The sequence below is a fragment of the Dendrobates tinctorius genome, unplaced genomic scaffold (assembly GCF_039654945.1).
Source record: "Dendrobates tinctorius isolate UK_male_01 unplaced genomic scaffold, ASM3965494v1 ptg000049l, whole genome shotgun sequence".
NCBI lineage: Eukaryota > Metazoa > Chordata > Amphibia > Anura > Dendrobatidae > Dendrobates > Dendrobates tinctorius.
Window position 1 is genome coordinate 20655235 of NW_027361717.1, and position 23779 is coordinate 20679013.

At 46.9% G+C, this 23779-nt stretch overlaps 1 protein-coding gene across 1 annotated transcript in view; it reads right to left on the minus strand.

Annotated features, from left to right (window-relative positions):
• LOC141091131 (kyphoscoliosis peptidase-like) overlaps positions 1-23779 on the minus strand; it is a 256972-nt gene that overhangs the window by 135088 nt on the left and 98105 nt on the right. The window contains exons 6-8 of the mRNA XM_073576523.1: positions 13728-13781; positions 11837-11896; positions 9330-9412 (exon numbers count right to left, since the gene is read on the minus strand). Coding sequence (XP_073432624.1) covers positions 9330-9412; positions 11837-11896; positions 13728-13781 — 197 coding nt within the window. The remainder of the gene's footprint in view (positions 1-9329; positions 9413-11836; positions 11897-13727; positions 13782-23779) is intronic.

Below are 23779 nucleotides of genomic sequence, written 5' to 3' on the forward strand. Positions count from 1 at the left end.
AAGGAGGCACCTAGGCCAAAGGCTCTGCCGGGAACCAGCTGTCGGTGCTGGAACTCGGAGGGGCAGCAGAAGGAACAAGAGCCAATGGGACAACCGTGGAACAGTTGATGGTGCTGGAACACGGTTTCTAAGCAGGAGGTACCTGTGCTAAAAAGCACTACCAAGGACCAGCAGACGTTGCTTGAACTCGGATACCGACAAGGAGGCACCTCAGCCAAAGGCATTGCCGAGAACCAGCTGACGGTGCTGGAACCCGGAGGGGTAGCAGAAGGTACCCATGAAAAACAAAGTTGCAAGGCCGCGAGCCGGCCGCAGTTACCGAAACCCAGTTCTACAGGGGGTGCTTGTCCTATTGGCTCTATGGAACCAGCCTTTTTTACCAGAACCCACAGTCCACATAGGAAGCACTGAAACTGCAGGCACCATAGACTCGGCTAACCCGACCGCAACACGACAGGACAACGTATCAGTGGCAAAGTGACGTTGACACTACCCGGAAACAGCAGGCGTGCTGTAACCAGGCTGGGAAGGAGGTAGTACCCGTGCCAAAGACACTGCCGAGAACCAGCTGACGGTGCTGGAACCTGGAGGGGCAGCAAAAGGAACAAGAGCCAATGGCACAACCGTGGACCAGCTGACGGTGCTGGAACACGGTTTCTAAGCAGGAGTTACCTGTGCTAAAAAGCACTACCAAGGACCAGCAGACGTTGCTGGAACTCGGATACCAAGAAGGAGGCACCTAGGCCAAAGGCTCTGCCGAGAAACAGCTGACGGTGCTGGATCCCGGCTGGGCAGGAGGGAGTACCCATGGCAAACACACTTCTGAGCAGCAACATGCGATGTTGAAGCCCAGGGGTCAATCATGCAGCAGGCTGAGGCCAACTTGGAGCGAGTGTTATATTGGTTGTACACAACTACTGATTGTAACCATGCTCCACTTTGGCCTCTGGCTCTACTGTCTCTAGTATTTCCCCTGGCCTCCAACCATGCCAGTTGCTGCTCTGCAGTGTTGTCTGCACAATCCACACTTGTTCCTGAGTTACTGGGGCTCAGTCACGTCAGTTGATCCCCTGATGTGTGTCCGGCAAGATCTCCTGCTTTGTCCTCATTCACACTACTAGTAATGGGAATGTGGACAGAGCAGGAGACCTTGCCGGACACACATCAGGGGATCAACTGACGTGACTGAGGCCAAGTAACACAGGAACAAGTGTGGATTGTGCAGACGCCACTTCAGAGCTGTCACTGGCGGGGTTGGAGGCCAGGGGAAATACTAGAGACAGTGGAGCCAGAGGCCTAAGTGGAGCAGGGTTAAAAATCAGTAGTAGTTTGAATGTGGATGGAGCAGGAGACTTTGCCGTCCACACAGCAGGGGAGCAGCTGGCATTACTGAACCCCACTAACACAGGAGCGAGTGTTTCAATCTGTGCGGACGGCACTTCCAGGCTACAACTGGCTGTTGTAGCCCAAGATCAATGCTCCGAGCAGGCTGAGGCCTACTTGGAGCGAGGAGAAAAAGCGTTGTAGTGTGAGTTTGGAGGCAGCAGGAGACTTTGCCATCCACACAGCAGGGGAACAGCTGGCGTTACTGAACCCCACTAACACAGGAGCGAGTGTTTCAATCTTTGCGGACGGCTCTTCCAGGCTACAACTGGCTGTGTTGTAGCCCAGGATCAATGCTCCGAGCAGGCTGAGGCCTACTTGGAGCGAGGATAAAAAGCATTGTAGTGTGAGTTTGGAGGCAGCAGGAGACTTTGCCATCCACACAGCAGGGGAACAGCTGGCATTACTGAACCCCACTAACACAGGAGCGAGTGTTTCAATCTGTGCGGATGGCACTTCCAGGCTACAATTGGCTGTGTTGTAGCCCAGGATCAATGCTCCGAGCAGGCAGAGGCCTACTTGGAGCGAGGAGAAAAAGCGTTGTAGTGTGAGTTTGGAGGCAGCAGGAGACTTTGCCATCCACACAGTAGGGGAACAGCTGGCGCTCCTGAACCCTACTAACACAGGAGCGAGTGTTTATATCTGTGCGGACGGCACTTCCAGGCTACAACTGGCTGTCTTGTAGCCCAGGATGAAGCATGCTGCAGGCGGAGGACAACTTGCAGCTGGTTTTATAGAGGTTGTAGACTACTACTGATTGTCACCGTGCTCCACTGTCTCTAGTATTTCCCCTGGCCAACAACCCCGCCAGTTACATCTCTGAAGTGGCGTCTGCACAATCCACACTTGTTCCTGTGTAACTGTGGCTCAGTCCCGTCTGTTGATCCCCTGATGTGTGTCTGGAAAGCTCTCCTGCTCAGTCCTCATTCACACTACTAGTAATATGAATGTGGACAGAGCAGGAGACCTTGCCGGACACACATCAGGGGATCAACTGACGGGACTGAGCCACAGTAACTCAGGAACAAGTGTGGATTGTGCAGATGCCACTTCAGAGCTGCAACTGGCGGGGTTGTTGGCCAGGGGAAATACTAGAGACAGTGGAGCCAGAGGCCTAAGTTGAGCACAGTTACAAATCTGTGGTAGTTTGCATGTGGATGGAGCAGGAGACATTGCCGTCTACACAGCAGGGGAACAGCTGGCATTACTGAACCCCACTAACACAGGAGCTAGTGTGTGTTTCTCTGTGAAGACGGCACTTCTGAACACCAACTGGCGTTGTTGGAGCCCAGGATGAGGCATGGAGCTGGCTGAGGCCTGATGGTGTTGGCATGTAGAGGCAGCAGGAGACTTTGCTGTCTACACAGCAGGGGAACAGCTGGCATTACTGAACCCCACAGACACAGTAGCGAGTGTGTTTTTCACTGTGAAGACGGCACTTCTGAACACCAACTGGCATTGTTGGAGCCCAGGATGAGGCATGGAGCAGGCTGAGGCCTGATGGTGTTGGCATGTGGAGGCAGCACTAGACTTTGCTGTCCACACAGCAGGGGAACAGCTGGCATTACTGAACCCCACAGACACAGTAGCGAGTGTGTTTTTCTCTGTGAAGACGGCACTTCTGAACACCAACTGGCGTTGTTGGAGCCCAGGATGAGGCATGGAGCTGGCTGAGGCCTGATGGTGTTGGCATGTGGAGGCTGCAGGAGACTTTGCCGTCTACACAGCAGGGGAACAGCTGGCATTACTGAACCCCACAGACACAGTAGCGAGTGTGGTTTTTCTCTGTGAAGACGGCACTTCTGAACACCAACTGGCGTTGTTGGAGCCCAGGATGAGGCATGGAGCAGGCTGAGGCCTGATGGTGTTGGCATGTGGAGGCAGCAGGAGACTTTGCCGTCCACACAGCAGGGGAACAGCTGGCATTACTGAACCCCACTAACACAGTAGCGAGTGTGGTTTTTCTCTGTGAAGACGGCACTTCTGAACACCAACTGGCGTTGTTGGAGCCCAGGTTGAGGCATGGAGCAGGCTGAGGCCTGATGGTGTTGGCATGTGGAGGCAGCAGGAGACTTTGCCATCTACACAGCAGGGGAACAGCTGGCAATACTGAACCCCACTAACACAGTAGCTAGTGTGTGTTTCTCTGCGAAGACGGCACTTCTGAACACCAACTGACGTTGTTGGAGCCCAGGATGTGGCATGGAGCTGGCTAAGGCCAACTTGCAGCACGTTTTATAGAGGTAGTAGACTACTACTGATTGTAACCGTGCTCCACTATGGCCTCCGGCTCCACTGTCTCTAGTATTTCCCCTGGCCTCCAACCCCGCCAGTGACAGCTCTGAAGTGGCGTCAGCACAATCCACACTTGTTCCTGTGTTACTTGGGCTCAGTCCCGTCAGTTGATCCCCTGATGTGTGTCCGGCAAGGTCTCCTGCTCTGTCCTCATTCACACTACTAGTAATGGGAATGTGGACATAGCTGGAGACCTTGCCGGACACACATCAGGGGATCAACTGACGTGACTGAGGCCAAGTAACACTGGAACAAGTGTGGATTATGCAGACGCCACTTAAGAGCTGTCACTGGCGGGGTTGGAGGCCAGGGGAAATACTAGAGACAGTGGAGCCAGAGGCCTAAGTAGAGCAGGGTTAAAAATCAGTAGTAGTTTGAATGTGGATGGAGCAGGAGACTTTGCCGTCCACACAGCAGGGGAGCAGCTGGCATTACTGAACCCCACTAACACAGGAGCTAGTGTTTCTCTCTGTGCAGACAACACATCTGAGCAACAACTGGCTGTGTGGAATCCCAGGGATTATAGTTCAGGTGGTAGAAACATGAACACAACAGGAGACCTGGATACAGTTGCCAACCAATTATTTAGTCGGGAAGAGGACTGGCAAATTCTGGGGAGAGCCAGGCCTTGTTCATTTTCAGAAAGGTAAGCCGGTCGACGTTATCGTTAGAAAGTCGCGTGCGGCGGTCTGTTAGTACACCACCTGCGGCACTAAAGACGCGTTCCGATAATACACTGGCAGCAGGGCAAGCCAGCACCTCTAATGCATACTGGCTAAGCTCTGGCCATGTATCCAGCTTAGAGACCCAAAACTTGAAGGGGGAAGAGCCATCTGGGAGTACACTCACAGGGCAAGACATGTAGTCTGTCGCCATCTGACGGAAACGTTGCCTCCTGCTGACTGGAGCCGTCAGTGATGGTGTAGACAATTGTGGCGGACACACAAAACTTTGCCACATTTGGGCCGTAGTGGTCTTGCCTTGTGCTGAGGCGCTGCCTCTGCTCCCTCTTTGTGCCGAGTTTCCTCCACTGGCTCGACGCACAGAGGTGCTTTGTAAAGCACTAGCACCACTGCTGTTGAGTGGAATGGAAAACATGATGGACTGCACCAGTGTGTCTTGGTACTCCCATAGTTTACGCTCCCGGTTCAACGTTGGTATGAGGGTTTGCAAGTTGTCCCGGTAGCGAGGATCTAGGAGGGTGTACACCCAATAATCAGCAGTGTAGAGAATGTGGGCGATGCGGCGGTCGTTTCTCGGGCACTGCAGCATGAAGTCAACTATGTGCTGCAGACTCCCAACTGCCAAAGAACCGCTGTCCCCTGCTTGAGGCGTGATCTCTGCCTGCTCTGCATCACCCCACCCTCGCTGTACATACTGACTAGAGCTTTGTGTACCTCCCTCCTGTGGAGAGAGGTCTTCCTCCTCCATCGACTCCTCCTCATCCTCCTCACAAAGTGTCCCCTGCCTAGGCCTTTGTGAGGAAGCACATAGCACAGACTGTCCAGAAGCAGATGGCATTTGGGACTCCTCATCCTCCACCTCTTCCAAAACCTCATCCCTTAGTGCTTACAGTGTTTTTTGAAGCATGCAGATAAGGTAGACAGTCATGCTGACTAGTGCATCATCTGCACTTGCCATCCGCGTGGAATCATCGAAGGCACGCAAAACGAGGCAGATGTCCTTCATAGAGGCCCACTCAGTGGTGCTGAAGTCTGACCGGCGCACATTGCTACTTGTTTGCGCCTGATGCAGCTGGTACTCCATGACTGCTGCCTGCTGCTCACACAACCGCTCCAACATATGTAACGTTGAATTCCACCTGGTGGGTAGGTCACATATGATGCGATGTTCCGGAAGGTGTAATCGGCGCTGCAGAGCAGCAAGGAGCGATCTTGCCATGCTGGAACAACACAAGTGAGCGCACTCTATGTGGACCATGTGCAGCAGTGCATCAAGATCCGGATAGTCCATCAGAAAGCTCTGCACGACCAAGTTGAGCACATGTGCCAGACATGGGATGTGAGTGAGGTTGCCTAGGCCAAAAGCTGCCACCAGATTTCAGCCATTGTCACACACTACCAAGCCCGGCTGGAGATTCGCTGGCACAAACCACACGTCGCTCGCCTGCTTGATGGCATTCTAGAGCTCCTGCGCTGTGTGGCTTCGATTCCCCAAAGAAATTAATTTCAGTACGGCCTGTTGACGTTTGGCCACGGCTGTGCTCATATCGGTCGTAACAGACTCCTGCTGCGCTGTTTCAGAGGAACTTGAGTAGGAGGAGGAGTCAATATGTACAGACTGGATTCCTGCAATCCGTGGAGTTGGCAGAACACGTAGAGCGCCACTCTCCAGATCTGTACCCGGCTCCACAACATTGACCCAATGGGCAGTGAGGGAAAGGTATCGTCCCTGTCCATGGTTACTGGTCCACGCATCAGTGGTCAGGTGGACCTTGTTACTGACGGCGTTTAGTAGCGCATGTTTTATGTTTGCCTCCACATGTTTCTGCAGGGCAGGGACGGCTCGCCTGCTGAAATAAAAGCGGCTGGGCACGGTGTATTGTGGGACTGCCAATGCCATGAAGTCCCGGAAGGTGTCAGTCTCCACCAGCCTGAATGACAGCATTTCAAGGGCCAGTAGTTTGGCAATGCCAGCATTCAGAGCCTGTGCTCGGGGATGGTTTGCCGAGTATGGCCGCCTTTTCTCCCATGCCTGTGCTACCGATGGCTGCCAAGTGGCCTGGGAGTGTGAGGATGACTTGGAACGTGGTACTGTGGGTGGAATGTCACAGGGTCTCCGGACAACAGTGCCAGAGGTTCTTCCTTGGTGATCCTGTGAGGATGCCGAACCAGCTGTGTGTGAGCTGGAGGAAGAGGCCCCAACACGAGCTGAAGAGGTGGTAGGTGGTGCTGTACGTTGGCCTACGTCTTCAGTGTGTCTGTGTAACTCCACCTCGTGCTTGGTCCGCACATGTTTCCACATATTAGAGGTATTGAGGTTGCTGATATTTTTCCCTCTTTTGACTCTCTGATGACACAGCTTGCATTTGACAAAGCAAATGTCATCTGCAACTGTGTCAAAAAAGGACCACGCACTGCAAGTCTTGGGAGCGCCCGCTTTGCCTTTTGAAAGTGGAATGCTCCTAACGGGTGCCGAAGTGGAGGCTACAGGCAACCAAGTGTGCCCCATCCCTCTCCTTCTGGTTTTGGCCGTTCGGGGAATCTCTTCCTCAGAGCTGCTCCCACCACCTTCCTGTTCCTCACGCCATGATGAGTCAAGGACCTCATCATCTACACTCCCCTCTTCAAACACCTGCTTCTTCTGGGTTGTCTCGCCAGCACCGTACGCACCAAAAAGTGGTAACTGAGTCTCGTCATCATCTGATGCGTATTGAGGTGTGCTGACCATAGGCACTGGCCCACCTGCCTCTTCAGATTCAGAGGGACAAAGAAGTTGCGCATTACTGCATACTCCCTCTTCTTCACATTCTGAAATGCTGCTTGGCTGGCCCCCTCTTTCCAAACCAACAGATTCCGAGAACAGAAGTAGAGACTGTGATGGCTCCTGTCCAGGGCTCTCTGACTGCCTGGGCATTTTGGCAGGTGGTGAAGAGACAGATGGTTGCTCTTCGGTGCTCTGGCCCTGAGAGGATGTGGAAGTAATTGAAGTCGATGCGTTAGCTGCCATCCATCCGACAACGGCTTCAATTTGTTCCTCCCGCAGCAGTGGGGTACGGTGAGGTCCTACAAAGCTGTGCATAAAGGACTGTTGCCTGCTAAAACTGGGGGATGCTGACTCACTGGTGCCAACAGCAGGCACAGAATCCCCACGTCCTCTCCCTGCAGAATCCCCACGTCCTCTCCCTGCTGAAACTTCACGCCCACGGTCATATGCCTTACTCCCTGCCATCTTCATCTTGCTAGACTGAGACAGATAGGCAGAAAAGTACAAAGGGGGGCCTTAGTGTGCTTATTCCTGAACAGCTGGTTACAGGTATAAGAAACACTAATTTTATGAAGTGTGTGTGTGGACTACACTTTAATAGGAGCTAATGTGGCCTATACAACTTTCAAATGTAGTGTTTGGTGAACTTTGTTGTTTTTTTTGGGGGGGAAAAAAAACTAAAAGGATGTGACCAAAGATTTGAAAGTCAGAGTATCACCAACTTTCTGGAGCTATTACAATGCAGGCAGGTAACCTACAATGCAAAAGATGAGGCTCCAAAAAAATAGGGTAACACTAATCTGGCTGCAGCTGAAGGGCACAAGCCAGAAAAACGTCTCCTCTATCTACTCCTATATAGTGTTTGCAACCAACCAATGTAGATGGATGCACACTAATAGGAGAAGAAAAAATGAGCTGCAATTAAAGAAAAATATCTGTGAGGCAGTGACACACACTGAGCGGCCTACAACCAGACGTAGCTGCAGGACACACTACTCAGTGTGAGCTGCACTCACACACAGTCAGAGACCTCTCAGACAGCCGTGAACAGTGCAGCTAAGTGGGCACTAGCACTGAAAGGCTGCAGAAAGGCTCTGCTGTCTACTACTAGTGTTTGCAACCAATGTTTATGGATACGGATGGAAGCACACTAGATAGAATTTTTTAAAAATAAGCAGCTCAAAAAGAAAAATATGTATGAGGCAGCAGTGAGGCACGCTGGGCGGCCTACAACCAGACGTGGCTGAAGGACCCACTCCACAACGTGAGCTGCACTCACACAGCCCTTGCAGACAGCTGTGAACACTGCTGCTAGGGAAAAGAAAGCTACAGTGGTGGTTTATGTAGCCTGGGTAAAGCACAGTATTGTTTTGAGAATTGCTATTTCTAACTGTCCCTCACAGTCTTCAACAGCAGCCTGTCCCTAACTGAATTCACAGCAGAGTGACCAGAAATGGCGGCAGCGGCTTTTATAGTGCATCATGACATCATTTCAGCAGCCGATCACAGCCATGCCAATAGTTAACATGCCTACATGCCTAACAGGATGTGCCCACACTTCTGAGGATTCCCATTGGCTGAATCAAAGCGAGCGGGCTGATAGCATTATTGGAACTTCCGATTCCGGTATCCGATATGAAAAAAGTATCGGAAGTCAGTATCGGAATTCCGATACAGCTAATATCGGCCGATACCCGATACTTGCGGTATCGGAAAGCTCAACACTAGCTGCCACCAATCTGATATTGATTATCTATTTACAGGTCCCTAATATATCATTTTTAGATACATCTTTCAAGAAAGGATCAATATGATGAACTCATACTAATAATTTATGGTATTGCATAAAACTCAAACTAAAGTCCTGAACAGTCTGCTCTTGTTCGCTGTTACCTGGAAAATAATTTGATATTGGGGTGTCTAACTGCTAAATCCACCATTGATCAGCAGTAACCTATGCAAAAAGTTAGCACTTCATTTTCCTGTAGCGGGACCACAAAGGAAAAAGTAGCATTGCACCAGAACATGAATAGGCTGTCAGTATAATTCTTGGTTTTTTTCTCCAGTAATGTTCTTAAATTATCTATCCAAGACAGATGCGATTGTTAACACATTCAGCTCCAAATCCATGTCACCTTGGTCCCACATCAATGTCACCCAAACTCACATTAATTACACCTTTTATCAGGACAACAACATTTTACCTTTGACGCAAATTGATCCAACTTTTCCAAAGCCTTTAGGTCTATCTGCAAAGACTTCAGACTTGACCTGTCCCAAGGATAAGCTGTGTAATAACATACAATTGATATATAAACAGCCATAAGATTTTATCACAGTCAGCTTTGGTCTATATTTATGGGGATTTCTGCTTATAAGGTCTGGAACTACTTCTCACCATTATCTATAGATTTGGCCTAGAACAACTTACAAAAATGTCATGATTTTCTATACCACTTTTACATTGATTTCACCCACATTGTATAGTCCTTTTTCCCAATGATCTTTATTGGTATTTTAAAATTTTTTAAAGGGTAAGGATAAAATATAAAGAACAAGGTAGGAAAATAGGGTAATAGGGAGGTAAGAATAAGGGAAAGAAGGTATAGGGAAAGAGATAAAAGAATACTCCTATGAAGATAGGGGAAAGACAGGCATACATACATATACAAAATGGTGAGTTACATAGAATATAACACATATAGCTTATGTATAGTCCTTTTTAGTCCTGAATGTTACCTCTGTTATCTATAACGTCAATCTTTTCCAATCCCCCTCCTAAAAGTCAACATGGACCTAACCAAATTCATAATCTGCTTGCAATCTCTTTCAACCACCCTCCTGGAACCAACACAAGGATTATCGCTACATGCCTCAGCTTTGTGGTTTAGGGAAATCTTAGATTCTTTCCTGGCATTTAAGTTCTTACCAAATTCAGTTCATTCCACCTGAAAAACATTTCTCAAAGACACTCTTTCTTTATCCTCGAGTATCCAAAATGCTTCAACCTGCCCTTAAAGGAGTTGTCTACTACTTGGACAACCCCTTCTTGATCTAAATAATTGGCCCCAATAAAATAAAAAAGTCTATATTCACCTCCTAATCAGTGTCTGCACTCGCACTCCTGGGGCTCTCATGTAGTTGCTGTGACACATGACCCCAGTGCCCAATCAGTGCCGGTGTCACTGTCCCCACCTTCGCACAAATCAAACATGAAGAGGAAGTCCAGGCTGCAGCTGATCTCTGACTTCTTCTTCATGTTCAATTTGTTAGAAGGCAGGAGGTGAGTATAAGCTTTTTAATTTTATCAGGGCCAAGCATAGGGTATGACAAGGAGTTATCCAAAATTAATGTATGATTTTCCTCTTTAAACTTCCTTCTTCTCTCCTCCACCCAGTTTTCCTCAACATTTAGGCTATGTGCACACGTTGCAGAAGTGCTGTGGAAATTTCCGCAACATTTCCACGCTCCCGCCGTGGGTAAAATGCATGCGAATTCGCATGCGTTTTCCCACAGAAAACAAGCGTTTTGCAAGCGTTTTTTGCTTTCGGAATGCTTGCGCATTCCAAGTGATGTTAATGTGATAGGTAGGATGTTAATAAAAAAATAAAAAATATTGTTATTCTCATCTTCCGACGGCCCCCCGATCTGCTCTGCGGCGCTCCCGGCATCTTCCGGTCCCAGTAATGCTTTGCACAAAGGACCTGAGATGACATCATGCTTGCGAGAGTGAGGTGTCATCGCAGTCATTCGCACAAAGCATTACTGGAACCGGAAGATGCCGGGAGCGTGGTGAGAGGTGGGAAGAATTTCGGGGGCCGCCGGAGGGTGAGTATATCACTATTTTTTATTTTTATTCTATTTTTTACAGGATTATGGTACCCAGGGCCCGGAGGACAGTCTCCTCTCCTCCAGGCCCTGGGTACCATCCGCACATGATCCGCTTACTTTGCGCATGGTGTACACAGCCTCATGCGGAAAGTAAGCGGATCAATGCATTCCTATGGGTGCGGAATCGCCGCGATTCCGCAAAAACAATGAGCATGCTGCAGATTTTACAGCGATGCGATTCCGCAGCGGTAAAATCTGCAGCATTATCACAGCAATGCGGAATCCCATAGGATTGTATGGGATTTGTTTTATTAGCATTTTTGCAGCAGAAAATCGCCGTGAAAAAGCAAAAAAAAAACGCAACGTGTGAACGCAGCCTGAAGGTTACGTTCCCATGATCAGCTTTTGATGAGTTTTTGATTTTGCATATTTTTGGCACCATTTTTGCACCCATTAAGTAAAATAGGCTACTTTGTTTTTTTCAAATATATGCAGAGTAAAAAACTCACCAAAACACAAGGGTACGTAGCCTAATACAGCTCACCCCTGATTCCCCTCTTCTGCCAGACCCTTCCATACATACCCATTACCAAAAGTCATTAAAGGCGCTACATTACCTGCCCTTCCATTTACATATACTCCTGATACCTTTGGGCCCTGAAGGACCTCTGCTCTTCACGTGATGAAACTCGGCATATCCATATATCAGACTTTCAAACCTTTTATTTCACTCTACAGTGATGTTTGCATAATACTCTGGGCTAAATATGTAACACAGAGGGAATAAGTAAATGTCCTAAAATCTATGGTAAGGAATGTACCATGTGAATAAGGAAATATATAGAGGAAAAAAGAAATAATAAAATTAATCATATCTCACAGAACTTTCCAGCAGGCTTGGATTTTTCTTTCTTCTTTTCTTGTAAAGTACGATCTTCATCTATAGGGTATAAATATGCGAAATAAACAGTGCAACTATTTCATATATGCATATACTGAAGCTCCAAATGTAAGGGAGCAAGGCCACTTGTCACCTGTTCTCATTTTAATATTACTGTAACACACTGCCTTTGTTTGTTATCATCTTGAAAGTCTAGAATATAGAGTAAGAGATGAAACAAAGACGATTAATTAATAATTATTATGCATACACCGTGTGCAGAATTATTAGGCAAGTTGTATTTCAGAGGATTCTTTTTATTATTGAACAACAACTTTGCTCTCAATCAACCCAAAAGACTCATAAATATAAAAGCTTAATATTTTTGGAAGTTGGAGTGGTTTTTTTTAGATTTGGCTATCTTAGGAGGATATCTGTTTGTGGAGGCAACTATTACTGTGCAGAATTATTAGGCAACATAATAAAAACCAAATATATACCCATCTCACTGGTTTATTTTCACCAGGTAAACCAATATAGCAACATAAAATTTAGAAATAAACATTTCTGACAAAAACAAAACAAAAAAAAATCAGTGACCAATATAGCCACCATTCTTTACGATGACACTCAAAATTCCATCCATAGATTCTGTCAGTTGCTTGATTTGTTTATGATCAACATTGCGTGCCGCAGCCACCGCAGCCTCCCAGACACTGTTCCGAGAGGTGTACTGTTTTCCCACCCTGTAGATCTCACATTTTATGAGGGACCACAGGTTCTCTATGGAGTTCAGATCAGGTGAACAAGGGGGCCATGTCAATATTTTTTCTTCCTTTAGACCTTTACTGGCCAGCCACGCTGTGGAATATTTGGATGCATGTGATGGAGCATTGTCCTGCATGAAAATCATGTTTTTCTTGAACGATACCGACTTCTTCCTGTACCACTGCTTGAAGAAGGTGTCTTCCAGAAACTGGCAGTAGGTCTTGGAGTTGAGCTTCACTCCATCCTCAACCCGAAAAGGTCCCACAAGTTCATCTTGGATGATACCAGTACCCCACCTCCACCTTGCTGTCGTCTGAGTCGGAGTGGAGCTCTCTGCCCTTTACTAATCCAGCCTCGGGCTCATTCATCTGGCCCATCAAGAGTCACTCTCATTTCATCAGTCCATAAAACCTTAGAAAAATCAGTCTTAAGATATTTCTTGGCCCAGTATTGACGTTTTATCTTATGTTTCTTGTTCAAAGGTGGTCGTTTTTCAGCCTTCTTTACCTTGGCCATGTCCCTGAGTATGGCACACCTTGTGCTTTTTGATACTCCAGTAATGTTGCAGCTCTGAAATATGGCAAAACTGGTGGCAAATGGCATCTTGGCAGCTTCACGCTTGATTTTCCTCAATTCATGGGCAGTTATTTTGCGCCTTTTTTTATCAACACGCTTCTTGCGACCCTGTTGGATATTTGCCATGAAACGCTTGATTGTTCGGTGATCACGCTTCAATAGTTTGGCAATTTCAAGACTGCTGCATCCTTCTGCAAGATATCTCACAATTTTTGACTTTTCAGAGTCCGTCAAATCTCTCTTCTGACCCATTTTGCCAAAGGATAGGAAGTTGCCTAATAATTAAGCACAAATTATATAGGGTGGTGATGTCATTAGACACACCCCTCTTCATTACAGAGATGCAAATCACCTGATTTACCTAATTGGCAGTTGGCTTTCAAGCCTATACAGCTTGGAGTAGGACAACATGTATAAAAAGGATGATGTGATCATAATACTCATTTGCCTAATAATTAAAAAAACAAAGTATGAACAAGCTCTTAGCAATAATATGGCTATTTTAAGGGTGAGTATAACATAGCAGCTCTCTGTATTCAATACTAACCAATATCTTGGTTGAGTTTCACCTTTTGGCTTTGTTTGTTATCTTCTTGAAAGCCTAAAATATAGAATAAGACATGAAACATAGAGGATTAATTAATAATTATTGTACATAAAGAAATTATACAGATAATTGTCATACATAAACATATATGAGATTCTGAAGACCATATCATTCATCATTGAAGGAATATTCCAGTTAGAGTCATTAATTGCACATTTATGAAATATACTAGAAATGTCTGATTGCTGGGAGTCCGAATAACCAGGATAGTGTCATCCTGAGTTACCATTCTTATTGTGAATTTGAGCCAAAGTACATAGTATTAGGGGCCAAGGAACCTTGTTGCTACATCAAAATTGGCAGAACTGAGTAGGTTTAGAGAAGTAGCTAGTCGTAGGCTGAGCACCAACTGTGTTCCTGTGCCTTTGAGATGTCAGAAAGTGGTGAACTACAATGAGGAGATCAGAGGCTATGACATACGGAAAGTAGTGCCATGTACAAATAGGTGTGTTATAATACTCTACTCATACGTCTCTCTTTTTTAACAAGTTACAGAAGGACTTACAATACATGCTCTCCATTACTTCCTTTTAAACTTTGAGAGAAAAGACCAAAAAACTTGTAAGGTTGAGGTCCCAATCAAAAACAGAAAACCACAAACGTATGAACCCCTAAAATATAACTTTTAATAGAAAGTTTAAAAAAGACAACATCACAGGTTTATGTTAATTGGATATATCAATATTTCAAAAATAGTCAAGTAAATTTAAACAAGGGTCGACAAGAAAAGGGGTTCTGACATATGGGACCAAGATTATAGGTCTGGTTGACCTGCACTATGGAGCTGGCTGAACATTGCGGATGAGTATATTACTGTTCTTACCCTGATATGCCTATTTGGAGGACAGCATTTACCTACTTAACTGTTATGTGTCTGATTGAAGCCTATATCTTTTTCCCTTTCTATGGTGACGTTATCTTTGTTTTAATGTCATAGCAAGGGTTTATTGGTTATTATTAGTGATGAGCGAATTTGTTTGGAAAGCGATCACCAAACATAAATTCAGGACAAATATGGCACATTCGGATTCGTGATCAGAAACAAGAGCAAAATTTTATAAAAATCGGTAACATTAGGTAAAAGTGTGGGAAAATATTTGTTACCACAAAAGTATTTTCAGCACTTTAGCAACGATAAGGCTGAGTTCACATGTGGCGTTTTTTTCGCGTTTCCGCTGCGGTTTTAACCGCACGATTTTGCAGCGAAAACGCGATAAATAAGCATCCCATGCATTCCTATGGGATTCCGCAATGCTGTGCTAATGCTGCGGTTTTAACCGCGGCGGAATCGCTTTGAGGTAAAAAACGCAGCATGCTCATTAATTTGCGGAATCGCGGCGATCCCGCACCCATAGGAATGCATTGTTCCGCTTACTTCCCGCATGTGGCTGTGCACACCATGCGGAAAGTAAGCAGAACAATTGTGGATGGTACCCACGGTCCGGAGGAGAGGAGACTGTCCTCCGGGCTTTGGGTACCATATCCCTGTAAAAAATAGAATTTAAAATAAAAAATATTGTTATTCTTACCTTCCGGCGTCCCACGCAGCCTTCCCGCCTCTCTCCACGCTCCCGGTCCGAGTAATCCTTTGCGAAAATGCCCGTGATGGCGTCAGTTCTCTCGGGATCGCGAAGTCTCGCGGTCATTCGCGCGACGTCATCGCGAATTACCGCGAGACATCGCGATCCCACGAGAACGGACGTCATCGCGGGCATTTTCGCAAAGGATTACTGGGAACGGATGCGTGGGACGTCGGAAGGTGAGAATAACACCATTTTTTATTTTTTTTTACATTCTATCTTTTACTACTGATGCCGCATAGGGGGCCTCAATAGTAAAAAGTTGGTCGCACTCGTCAAACACTATGTTTGACGAGTGTGACCAACCTGTCAATCAGTTCTCCAAGCGATGCTACAGATCGCTCGGAAAACGCTAGCATTTTGCAAGCTAATTACGCTTGCAAAATGCTAGTTTTTCCGCGGGAAAATCGCGGGAATTTAAAATGCGATTTTCCCGCGGAATGGAATTCCGGAATTCTCGCGGTAATTTCCGCGAGAGTTCCGGTACGTGTGCACATAGCCTAATGGTGGTGTATCATGAGCATTTGGTACATGTTTAATGAGAGAAGGTGTTTTGAAGAGCTCAGAGGCGCTGCGTTTTTTTAAGCAGTTACTTTTTTCCTCTAACTTTATGTGTGCACATTGCGGCTAGCCAATTAGGGTGCAGGAAACACCCACAATTTCCTGACACAACGGCTTGTGTCATTGGCTGCTGAAATCACAAGTCCCTCTCCATATAAATCGCTGACATCTTGTTTTAGCGCCATTTTGACACTGTGACAGTGCAGAGAGACTGCTCCTGACGCTGTCACTGTTAGCAGCAAGATTTTAGCTAGTTAGTTAGGTGGTTGTATGTCAGTCAGATAGTGTAGCTAGCAAGTGTCCAGTGTGGCTGTTAAATTTAACTTCCAGCACTTTTTTTTTTGGCCATTACTGAGGTCCACAGACAAAGCCAACAGGACACATGTCCTACAAGTGTGTTGTACACTGCTCATGCATGAGTATAACATTCTAATTAATATTTTTTCTCTAGCTAAATGTGAAACAGCCTACTGTATCCCACCTTGTCATTTATTGCTGTGGTGATATGAAACTGTCTGCAGACCTAAGGCGCATTACAAAAAAAATTAGTTTTTTCTGTTGCTAAATGTGAAACAGCTTGCTGTATCCCACATTGTAATGCTGTGGCAGTGATATGAACCTGTGTGCAGACCTAACGTGCATTAAAAAAATATATATATTTTCTGTTGCTGAATGTGATACAGCCCGCGTATACCACATTGTCATGTTGTAGCAGTGATATGAACCTGTCTGCAGACCTCTAGCACATTAAAATATTTATTTTTTTCTGTTGATAAACGTGATACAGCCCGCTATATCCAACCTTTTCATTTAGTGGCGTTGAAATTGTTCTGTGTGCAGAGCTGTTGCACATTAATTTATTTTATTTTTTTACAAAAGTGATACAGCAGCTGAGATCTGAGTTTGAAAATGATTTGAGCCTATCTACTAGATTACGTGCTTCTTTGGCATCCAGTTTCTCATGGCATCTTTTATACCTAGCTTGAGACGCGCATCTGTTACACCTATCTTCTGACGAGCTACAAGCGCTCTCAGGTAATTGGTGTTGGGTAAATGAGTAATCATTGTAGGTTGGATCCTGGATCTAGTACTGTAACAAGGTGGTATGGGGTGGTAGTCCTAGCCGAGACACTAAAAGCTACAGTCCACGAACAGAGTCCAGTGATCAAACAGTCAGCGAGCACTTCAGCCCTTTGCACATGAAACAGACAGGACACATATAACCCAGACGAATTATCTCTTCTTCACAGTCGCTGCAGCATAGGTAAAAAGGATCTAGGGACTCAGTTAAAATCCAACAGGGATAATTTATTAAGAAATGCGTAAAGGAGGTAGTAATAAGTAGAAGGAAGAAAAATGTAATTGCAACAAATCAATCAACCTTCCTGCTCTTTCCCTAAGTTCTTCTGCTGCTGAGTCAGCGGTAGCAGCAATGGCGGCAGCAATGACAGCCGCAGCGACAGTCACAGTCCTTTAGCTGATTCCTGGACACTTATAGTCCTCGGTGGGGCACTATGCAGTCCCAGTGCCCGTTTCTTTGGTCCGGGGCAGCAGTCTTTACCCCTACTGGGGTTTGGTCAGCTCCCCACAGGGGAGCATGTCCTGCCGTAGGCAAGCCTGCCTCGGCTCCAACTGAGGAGCAGGAACTGAGGGTTGTCCCTGTCTCTAGCATACAGGCAAATACCATAGTGAACATTATCAAAAATTAATAACACAGCACATACATTACGAGTTAACACGTCATAATATAGGGATAGAAGGGCAATATATTAATACACAAGGCATAAGAAATACAGACATTACTAAACGGGTACACTGTCCGGGTACCACATAAGATGTACGGGCCCAACACATGAGGGGGGAGCATATGACTGGGTCACCACCAACTCCTTACACCCCTCCCTCCTAAAACATGGCCATCCCCAGCCATAACAGCACCTATAGAACTAAAATGACACATATATAAAAACTTCAGCACAAAAACTTTCAGAAAGAGAGTCCTAGTCTCTTGTAAAGCTGGTCCACGTGACCCTGGTCCCCTTACTCCTGGGACCATTAAAGCCAGTATGTCGGCCCGATGGGAAACTTAGCACACAGTTTTTAACCAGGCTCGACCCTCGGGTTCTCCTGATGGCACTCTCCTGCTCCCTCCTTTGAGAGGGCCACGGACTTTTTGACGGTGGTGGGATGCATATTACATGGGGCTAGTCCAGGGGCAGAAATGGGGCAAAGTCCAGGGCAACACAGTTCAGTTCTTCAGCCGCACACAGAGCCCACCATAAATAAACCTCATGGGGTTACAACCCCGTGGTCCAGCAGGGAAGTCACAACAAGTGCAATTGAAATCAGGGAGGAGGGGAGAGTTAACTTTGGTCTAATGTGACTGCATCGGCCACCACTGACACGTCCATCCTTTGGGCGCCATATTGGGCTCCCTGCCCTCTTCAGGAACACTGAACAGTCCCTGGTACCTTTCCACAGGTGCATCCAACACCACACAAAATTTTAAAGGGGCCGCTTCAGTCTATGCGCGGCTGCTAGTTAGTGTAATGGGCCGCATGCAGACCCTGCACAACTATATACATGTGGGATGAGGATCTGCTGGAGGAGGAGGCATCCCCACTGTTCCTTTGGCTCTGCTCATCCTCCAGCGGTGGTCCTGCGGCTCCCAGATCTTCCGGCTCTGCTCCCACATTGGGGGCTGACTCAATACGTCCTGGCACTGCTCTCCTGCACATCTGAGGGATCTGTTCTTTCAGCTCCGCTCACCCTCCAGCGGTGGTCCTGCGGCTCCCAGAGCTTCCGGCTCTGCTTCCACATTGGCGGCTGACTCAATACGTCCTGGCACCGCACTCTCCTGCACATCTGAGGGATCTACGGCTACGGCAACCGGCCATTCATCCCACCGAGGTGGGCTTGTCTCCCGGTCGGAGGCCATGCGTACGGCCACAGCATATGGCCCTCGAGGTCCTTGTTCATTTACAAAGGCTACACGGTCCCCCATCTGCAGGGGCACATGGAAAGTAAGGGACCTGGAATTTCATAGATCTTTTCTCCAGTGTTGGTCTCTTGAATGAAGCCACATCCCTTTTTGATATCCAGGTATCGGACCATGCCACTGGTCATTCAGCCAGCGGTGGCACCCCCGCCGGGGCGCTGTAACTCTTTAACAACACAGCGCTCTTGCCGCTTCTTCTCCTGGATCACACGGAGTATCCACTGGGCCTCTCCTGCCAAGGGTGTCCGGGGCTCTTCCACATACATGCTGCTGGCGCTGGGCAGGGCAGGTGCGGGCCGACAGGAACCAGACGCCACCAGCGTCTGGGTCGATGGCGGAGCCAGGAGACAGGGCAAGACTGGGGATGGTGGCGGGGCCACAAGAGGTGAGGGAGCAGCGGCCGGTGCAGTAGGGTGCTAGGACAGAAACCCCATACACAAAGTCGGTGACGACGGCCGCAACGATCCCTCTCATGTCAGCTTCAAATGTCCTCTGAACTCCTTCCAGTTCCGGCTCCTGCAATTCCACAGGCTCCTTGTTCTCCACTGGCCGCTTGTCCGAACGCCGAAAGGGATGCCACTCCACGAGGCCCTCCGACCACTAGGCCTCGAAGTGTAGGCCCGTCTCCGCCCAGGCCACGGATCTCCTCCTGTCCTGGTAGCCGATTCCGCCGCAGAACGACATGCTCCGTCTTTCCATTTCAGTAAGAAATGGTGTCTACCTTCAGGACACGCCGTCTTGCGCAGCTTGGTTCCACCCATTAGTGGGCAGGGTCACACTTGTCTGTTCCACCCGTTTCTTTGGGTTTGGCTGCATGGGTGGGGACGTCTTCTTCCCCCGCACCCATTAAGGGTGGGCCTTTTTCACAGGGAGGCACAACCTTCTCTCTCCTGGTGCCAAATCTCCTCCATGATGCCCACTGAAGGCGGCAATATTTCTCCTTTTTGCGCCAACGGCTTCCATCTTCTTGGTAGCAGTCAGCGCCATCTTTAAATCAGCAACATCCGCCATCTTTGCCTGTGTCACGGCGGTCAACATCACAAAGTCATTATCAGCCGCCATCTTCAATTCTTTCACAGTGAACACCTCAAAATCACTGTCGGCTGCCATCTTCAATTCTTTCATGGTGGACAACATTTCTAAATCACACGTCCCAGGAATCCTCTCCATCAGTCTTTAGGTGGCAAGGCTGCTAAGGTCGGATCCTGCCAATTATGCCAAATGTAACAAGGTGGCACAGGGGGGTAGTCCTAGCCGAGTCACTTAAAGCTACGGTCCACGAAAAGAGTCCACTGAGCAGTCAGCAAGCACCCTGGCCCCTTGCACATGAAACAGACAGGACAGATATAACCCAAATTACCTCTTCTCAGCAGTCGCTGCAGAACAGGCAAACAGGATCCAGGGACTCAGTTAAACTCCAAAAGGGATAACTTTCTACTGAATGCGTAGAGGAGGTAGTAATAAGTAGAAGAAGGAAGACAAAAGGTAATTGCAGCAAATCAATTATTCTTCCTGCTCTTTCCCTAAGTTCTTCTGCTGCTGAATTAGCGGCAGCAGCAACTGCGGCAGCAAAGACAGCCGTGACGACAGTCACAGTCCTTTAGCCGATTCCTGGACACTTATAGTCCTCAGCGGGGAACTATTTAGTCCCGGTCCCCTTTTCTCTGCCCATGGGACCAGGGAAGCAGTCTTTACCCCTCCTGGAGTTTGGTTAACCCCCCACAGGGGAGCATGTCCTGCAGTATGCAAGCCTGCCTCGGCTCCAACTGAGGAGCAGGAACTTCCTGCTCCTTTTTGGGGCTGTTAACCTAACCCCCTGGGTTAACCCCTTCTGTCCCTGTCTCTAACATACAGGCAAATACCATAGTGAACATTATCAAACATTACAAACACACCACATACATTACATTACGAGTTAACACAAGTCATAACATAGGGATAGAAGGGCAATACATTAATATACAAGGCATTAAGAAATACAGACATTACTAAACGGGTACACCATCCGAGTACCACATAAGATGTACGGGCCCACCACATGAGAGAGAGGGGGGCAACTGAGGGTCCCCGCCACCTCCTTACAGTACTTCCCATAGCCGCCCTTTTATTGATCCTGTTGTATGTTCCCAATCCTGCCGTCATGATGGCCCTTTTCCTGATCAGCTCATGTAATGACACTTCGGCCATATCTTTCCAGCAAACCTTTACCAGCATCAACTGTAGGAAAGAGGTCGTGCCAACACCACGGACAATATTCTAGATTATACAGGCCTCATCCACACTAAAAAAAATTTATTTTATGTTACTAACTGAATACAGAAGGGGAGATCTCAGTTTGAAATTGTTTTAAGCATCTAGTCAATGTTATACAGGCCTCATCGACAAGCCCCAAAAACGTCTTCTGTTACTAACATCATACAGTTGTGGACATCTCACTTTGAAATTGTTTGGAGCATCTAGTCAATGTTTTACAGGCCTTATCGACAGGCCAAAAAAAATTATTTTGTTACTAATGTTATACAGTAGGGGACATGTCACTTTGAAATATTTTGTAGCATTTAGTAAATGTTATACAGGCCTCAACCACACAAAAAAAAAAAACAAAAAAAAAATCTGTTACTAATGTCATACAGTAGGGGACAACTCACTTTGAAATTTTTTGGAGCAGATTTTCTTTGTCATACAGTCCTAATTGACACTTAAACAATACTTTCTGTGGTGAGTAATGTGATTAATCACGCCATATTTCACATTCTAATTTTGTGCCGCTGAAATTTAGCTGTGTGCAGAGGTTGCAGAAGAGCAAAATGCCTATTTTTAGTTGCCAATAGTGTGCTCCCAGCACACTATCTGAGCAAAATGACTGGGAAAAAGCGAGGTCATGGAGGAAGCTGGATTAGGCTTGGTGGCCCTCCAGTTGCGGTGCTTTTGCCCTGCTTATCTCTGGCCGCTGCATTAAAGCAGCAGAGATAACAGGCTTTAATAGCAGGCTGGTACATAGATATGGGAACAGAACGGAGCTAGCTGCATATATATGGGAGCAGAACTAAGTTTGCTTCCTACATAGATACTGTAACAGAAGCAAGCTGACTACATAGACACGAGACCGGAACCAAGATTGCTACGTAGACAAGGAAACTGACTGGAGCTTACTACAGAGATGTGGGAGCAGAACCAAGCTTACTACAGAGAAATGGGAAAAGAGCGGAGCTTACTACAGAGATATGGGAGCAGAACAGAGCTTACTACAGAGATATGGGAGCAGAACCAAGCTTGCTGCCTACATAGATACTGTAACAGAAGCAAGCTACCTACAGAGATATGGAAGCAGAACCGAGCTTACTACAGAGATATGGGAACAGAACAGAGCTTACTACAGAGCTATGGAAGCAGATCCAAGCTTACTACAGAAATAAAGGAGTAGAACCGAGCTTACTACAGAGATATGGGAGCAGAACCAAGCTTGCTGCCTACATCGATACTGTAATAGAAGGAAGCTGACTACAGAGGTATGGAAGCAGAACCGAGCTTACTACAGAGCTATGGAAGCAGAACCGAGCTTACTACAGAAATAAAGGAGCAGAACCGAGCTTACTACAGAGATAAGGGAGCAGAACGGAGCTTACTACAGAGATAAGGGAGCAGAACCGAGCTTACTACAGAGATAAGGGAGCAGAACCGAGTTTACAACAGAGATAAGGGAGCAGAACCGAGCTTACTACAGAGATAAGGGAGCAGAACCGAGTTTACAACAGAGATAAGGGAGCAGAACCGAGCTTACTACAGAGATATAGGAGCTGAATCGAACTTACTCCAGAGATATGGGAGCAGAATGGAGCTTACTCCAGAGATATGGGAGCAGAAAGGAGCTTACTCCAGAGATATGGGAGCAGAACCGAGCTTACTAGAGAGATAAGGAAGCAGAACAGAGCTTACTATGTCTACTACAAGATACAGAAACAGAACCAAGCTTATGGCATACATATTGCACCAGAATCTAGATTACTACATCAATACAGTATCAGAACCAAGGTTACTGCTTAGATATGGTACCATAATTGAGCTTACTTACAAACATACAACTCCAGAAACACAGACATTTAAACACACAATATGGAAGGGGCGTTGCCAGGGTCCTTAAAGCTCAAGGGCCCAAGCCCCAAAAAGCATGTCTCCCCATAAGACCAACCTTTAGCCATTTAAAATAGCATGTATATATAATTAACTTTATACCACTGTTGCTACCCAAAAACACACACTGCAAAGACCAATATGATCAATATTACTACTATAAAAGGCCAAAATAATACTTCTGCACAATGCCCACTACTATCACCGCAACACCGTGAATACATAATATAATATGACCATTACCTCTACATAACAAAACACTCTAATCAGACCAATGACACCACCATACACCTTCTACTACATAATGACCGAAACACATTAAGCTGTTACTAAATAAATAAAAAAACAAAAGCTACTAAAAAGAGCACTAGTCCCACCTTACCGGAACCCTATTTTGGTAGATACCAGTCCTGCAGAACACATACATGATTACAGTCAGGGCTGCCACTAGGAATTTCGGGGCCCCATACAGGCAAAATTTTCGGGACCCCTTGAGACTCCACCCAGGCTCCACCCCAGTTCTGCCTCCACACCTCGAGCCTGCCACAGTCCCACCACCCGCTCTTGGAAAAACTCATCTTCTACACCACGTCCTCACCAATCTATTAACAGTTCCCAGCAAACACCAGATCACATACATAACCAGCAGCTTTTGTTTTGGCCAAAAGAATTTTTAAGCCACCACCACAACAAGGTAGACTCTTTTGGCTGGGCCATATTCT